The sequence below is a fragment of the Humulus lupulus genome, chromosome 6 (genome assembly GCF_963169125.1).
Source record: "Humulus lupulus chromosome 6, drHumLupu1.1, whole genome shotgun sequence".
NCBI classification, from domain to species: Eukaryota; Viridiplantae; Streptophyta; class Magnoliopsida; order Rosales; family Cannabaceae; genus Humulus; species Humulus lupulus.
In genome coordinates, this window is record NC_084798.1 from 211,253,066 (window position 1) to 211,258,718 (window position 5,653).

At 29.9% G+C, this 5,653-nt stretch overlaps 1 protein-coding gene across 1 annotated transcript; it reads left to right on the forward strand.

Annotated features, from left to right (window-relative positions):
- The first annotated feature begins 3,292 nt into the window (after window positions 1–3,292).
- Window positions 3,293–5,274, forward strand: LOC133783125 (probable xyloglucan endotransglucosylase/hydrolase protein 23). Its single transcript, XM_062222665.1, has 3 exons — window positions 3,293–3,942; window positions 4,044–4,237; window positions 4,713–5,274. The coding sequence occupies exons 1-3, from the start codon at window positions 3,676–3,678 to the stop codon at window positions 5,122–5,124; spliced, it is 873 nt and encodes a 290-aa protein (XP_062078649.1). The 5' UTR covers window positions 3,293–3,675; the 3' UTR covers window positions 5,125–5,274.
- Window positions 5,275–5,653: the final 379 nt, after the last annotated feature.

The window sequence follows — 5,653 nt, forward strand, 5'->3', positions numbered from 1 at the left end:
ATTTAAATCAACTTCTAAGTTTTATGACCTGGTTATATCTAGGAACTTCATTTGAAAACTTAGTTCGTGTTAACTTTTATCCATATCTCGAGCTCTTTAAGAAGAACAACGATTAATAGATTTAAATCAACTTCTAAGTTTTATGACCTGGTTATATCCAGGAACTTATTTTGAAAACTTAGTTCGTGTTAACTTTTATCCATATCTCGAGCTCTTTAAGAAGAACAATGATTAATAGATTTAAATCAACTTCTAAGTTTTATGACCTGGTTATATCCAGGATAGGACTTAGTTAGCGTTAATCCTTATCAATATTTCGCGTTTTTTAAGAAAAACAACGATCAATCGATATGAACCAACTTCTAAGTCATTAAGGCGACCTGGTTATATCCAGGTACCATATGCCCCCCAAGTAACTGGGAAAGGGTCTTTCGTGGTTACTTTAGATTACACTTGAAAGCATGTACAGATATAACAAAAAGTCGATTCTCATTGCTTAATACATAAAAGATGGCCTTCTAGGCCTTACAAGTGAATCATTGATAATATTTCTTTAAATGGATGGCGTTCCAAGTCCGCGGGACTGCCCCTCCAACAAGTCGAGCTAACTTATAAATTCCCTCCTTAACGACCTCGATGACTTGGTATGGTCCTTCCCAGTTTGGTCCCAAGACTCCATCTTTGGGATCTTTACCGGCTAAGAAGACTCTTCGCAGGACCAGGTCGCCAACGCTAAAGGCGCACTTTTTGACTTTGGAGTTGAAATAATGAGTGATCTTTTGCTGATAATGGGCGAGATGGAGTTGCGAATCTTCTCGCCTTTCATCAACTAGGTCAAGGAAATTGCATAATAGCTCGTGGTTGCGGTCCTGGTCGTAAGACTGGACCCTACGTGAAGGCACTTTAACCTCCACGGGGAGGTCTGCCTCACTCCCAAAGGTTTGGGAAAAAGGAGTATGACCCGTAGGAGTTCGATGTGAGGTCCGGTATGCCCATAGGACCTGGGGGAGCTGTTCTGGCCAGACTCCCTTTGCTTCATCTAATCTCTTCTTGAGGCTCGCCTTTAGAGTTTTGTTGAACAGGTCTTTTTCTTAATTATCTGTTGGCGAAGAACCGCGTCAACAGTTTTAAATATATATTTCATTAGATATTTAAAATATTTCGTTAAACTTAACAAAACAAACTGTTAAAACCAAGAATTTATGTTATCTACACATTTATTATATAGAAGAGATATATAAAAAAAAAAAATTGAGCGTTTGGTAAAATATATCTTTTATAGTAGAAAAAATTACATAAAGTATTGTAAATTCAATAAAAATTAAAAAATATAAAATTTTACAAAAATTACAAAAATACGGATAAGAGTTTGTAACAGTTATGTTACTGCCTGTTACAATTTTCTATTTATTCTGTAAATGTTGTTTATAAAATTGTAATATATAATTACAAATTTGTAAATTTTAGTTACAAATTTGTAAACTTTGGTTACAAAAAAATTGTATTTTTACAAATTTATAAACATTGTTTACAAAAACAAAAACAAAAAAAACTCTGTATTTACGATTTTTTTCCTCCGTATATTTGTAATTTTTTTCAGATTCCGTATTTTTAGTATTTTTTTTTCTTCAAAATCTTAAGTATTTTTAAAATTTTCTCTTTATAGTATCATTTTGCAAAATGGCCTTTTAGACATGGTCAAGTAGGGTTTTGAATAATGTTGACAAAGTATCGAAAGGTATTAAGGTGTCTGAAAAAAAAAATTGCAAAAAATTATCAAAACAAAATTATTGTGCAAAGTAACTAAAAAATTATTTGTTAAATGTTATAAAAATTTATAAATTAATATTTCATACAAACAATATATATTTTTAAAAGGTGAAAATTATGAGTTTTGAACAAACTTGATTGAAAAATATCAAATTAGTAGTTCAATATTGCAGTTTATAATTATAATTAATCTGTAGTAATCTAATTAGTACTACTTTTTTTGTTGCTAATTTGATTGAATCGGTTTAGAGGTACGACATAGCAAATGAAATTAGGTGTTATAATTAAAATCGTTACTCAATACGATCATAGAATGAATTATGAACAATCTACTAAACATTCCTAATTATCATTTACTCAAGTCATGTGTCATAAAATGTACAAGTCAAATTAAGTACTCATTAAGTTTATTTTGTTTTATAATTACATTAAAAAAATTGAATTCCTTTTCTATAAAAATATATTTAATTTTTATAATATAAAATAAGGTTTATATTTTTTTGGATCCTGTGTTTTGTCTCATTACGTGTTTGGATCCTGTGTTTTGACAAATTACTTTTTGGACCCTATGTTTTGTAAAATAGTTAAAATAGAACTCTAAACCCGATTTTGGTCAATGTTTTCTCAACTAAAATCTCAAATAATTTACCAAACTAATAATGCAGAACAAAAATAAAATCATTCTGCTTAAAAATTGTGTTGTTATATTTAATTTTTTCTTCATCAAAATTGAGTTTAGGATTTTATTTTAACTATTTTACAAAATATAGGGTCCAAAAAATAATTTGTCAAAACACAAAATCCAAATAATAAGTAATGTAACAAAACACAAAGTCCAAAAAAATATAAACCCTGTAAAAAAAAGTTGTGAGACATGTAAACTATACGGATCAAATATGAATTGTGCTATTGTCTCTTCCCCAAATTGTCAACTTCGAACCATCTCTATTTAATACACCAAAGACTATTATGTGATATTCATAATATATAGACTTTTAACTCAAAGCTATAGATATATTGAGGGAGATTCTTAGGTATTAACATTACTTTTGCTCCGATCATAGGGGCATTTTTTCATTTTCAACAATTGAAGAAATTATAATCTATTTATTTGATATAACAGCATATATAATAGTTATAGTAGGCACCCTGCTAATTTTGAAGAAATTCTGAATAATTTACAGTGTCGAAATCAGAGTTTAAATAGTTTGTTTTCTATGCGTATAAAAAAAATCAGACACACATATAATTGACCATTTAAACTCTGATTTTGGCACCGTAAATTATTCAGAATTTCTCAAAATTTGACGATATACATATTATAATTATAATATACGCCAACATACAAAAATAAAAATAAGTTATAATTTTACCAAGTGCCAAAAATAAAAAACATCGTACAACACGGACAAAAGTAATAACCTACTTAACAAAATTCATATTATAATATATATATATATATATATAAAAATGTATGTCAAAAATTTATATTGTGACGCAAATAAGTGACACAGAAAGTAAAAAAGTCTGAACCTCGTGTTATATATTCGATGGTTTTGGTGTCAACTTGTCATTGTGATGACATGCACACACTCTCACAAATTCAATTGCCACCTGCTTAGACCACCTCTTTTTTCTTCACAACTTGGCATTGTTTCCCTATCTTATTAATTACCATTCACATTTTCACCCTTCTTTTAAAAATCCCAAAACACTTTTTTGCATATACACAAAACACAAGTCCCCCCCAATCCAATGAACCCCACCAAAACAATATGTATCTTACACCTAAGCTATCCAGCTAGCTACCTCATCATCACTCCTACTCATATATAAGCTCAAAATTCCATAACCCTTTTCGATTACAAGAAAACAAACTAATTTTTTGCTGAGAACAAGCCAATTATGGTGCTTAAAATGACACTTGTTGTTGTCTTGTTTAGCTCCATTTTGGCTGCTGTGGCTTATGGTGGCAACTTCAACCAAGACTTCGATATCACTTGGGGAGATGGTCGAGCCATGATTCTCAACAATGGAAATCTTCTCACACTTTCTCTTGATGAAGCTTCTGGCTCTGGCTTTCAATCAAAAAATGAGTATTTGTTTGGTAAAATCGATATGCAGATCAAACTTGTGCCTGGAAATTCTGCTGGAACTGTCACTGCCTATTATGTAAGATTTTTTTTTAAAAATAAAATAAAAATTATTCTTCAGTATTTTTCACTGTGGTAAAAAATTAACAATATTAGTAATGTTTATATAAATATTTGCAGTTTTCTTCAAAAGGGTCAAGATGGGATGAGATTGATTTTGAGTTCTTGGGAAATTTGAGTGGTGATCCTTACATTGTTCATACCAATGTGTACACCCAAGGAAAAGGAGATAGAGAAGAGCAATTCTATCTTTGGTTTGATCCAACGGCTGATTTTCACACCTACTCAATTCTTTGGAACCCCCAACGTGTTGTGTAAGATATAATATTTATCCTATAAAATATCAATAATTATTTTTTAACTTAGTAATTATAAGATAAAAGTCAAATAATTAACTATTACACCTAATTATTACTTGACCTAATATATGGGGTACTAACAACTTGGCCTTAATTAGTATAATAAAAGCACACCAAATATATTAACTATATTCTTCAATGTATCATTTTAGCATAAATGCCCTTGGATTTTTTTGTTCTTAAACAATAAGTCCTTTAAGTTAATCTTTTTTAATAAAATTCTGTCTTTGTTATAGGTAAGTTTGGTAATTTTCTATGTATTATACATCTCCAAAAATTATTATATATAGTATAGGAAAATTGAAAAACAATAATTTCAATTAAACACTTAAAATTTTATGAGAAAACAAACAATAAAATTGGTCACCAGAGGAGGTTTAAACACTTATATATGTACTAATTATAATTATAATTTTATATATTTTTCTAGATTTTATGTGGATAAAATTCCAATAAGAGAGTTCAAGAACATGGAATCGAATGGAATTCATTTCCCAAAGGATCAATCAATGAAAATCCACTCTAGCCTTTGGAACGCTGATGATTGGGCCACCAGAGGAGGTTTAGTGAAGACAGATTGGACAAAAGCTCCATTTACGGCCTCTTACAGGAATTTCAATGCTAGTGAGGCTTGTATATGGGCTTCAGGGAATTCTTCTTGTGGCCCATTGGGCTCTTCTTCTCCAAAATCTAGGCCCAAAAATTGGCTCAATGAGAATCTCGACAGTACCGATCAAAAGAGGCTCAAATGGGTTCAAAAGAATTACAGAATCTATAACTATTGCAGTGATAAGAAGAGATTTCCCCAGGGTCTCCCACAAGAATGTGCCAATACCACATAATTGAGTATAGTATAGACCATAGACACCGTATTTATAATATATATTATATATATACATACATGTACGTATGTATATGAACCATAAATATACTTACTATTGTAAGTTTGTGCTTAGTGTTTTTTTAATTTAGAAGTTATTTTGGAGAAGCTGTGAGACATAGTTTCTCCAAAAAGACTTTTGAGAAATTATTTTCTAAATTAAAATCATTTTTATAGTTCTTAATTTAATCATAAAAGATCTTCTTTGGTTAATATCCAAATATTTTGTAAAGAACTTTTTATAAAAAAAAAATTATGTAATAATTATCCAAACAGAAAAAATAAGTCATAATTTTTACTTATCTCAAACTCATGAATTGATTTTATCTCAAATTTATTATCTTTCTTAAGTTGTTAGAAGGAAAGTTTGGAGGAGTTGTTTATGTACATGTACTGGAGAGTGTATTAGAGTTTACTGTGGTTATAAACAAGTGACTCTGCCATTGTCGTACAGAGTGAAGAAGAGAGAGAAGTTTGAGTATTGTTTGAGG

What these genes read in the sequence shown, in the direction of transcription:
- LOC133783125 (XM_062222665.1), top strand. Translation starts at nt 3,676, where the DNA reads ATGGTGCTTAAAATGACACTTGTTGTTGTCTTGTTTAGCTCCATTTTG. An exon ending in GAACTGTCACTGCCTATTAT is followed by an intron (nt 3,943 to 4,043) that starts GTAAGATTTTTT and finishes AAATATTTGCAG; the next exon opens with TTTTCTTCAAAAGGGTCAAG. An exon ending in TGGAACCCCCAACGTGTTGT is followed by an intron (nt 4,238 to 4,712) that starts GTAAGATATAAT and finishes ATATTTTTCTAG; the next exon opens with ATTTTATGTGGATAAAATTC.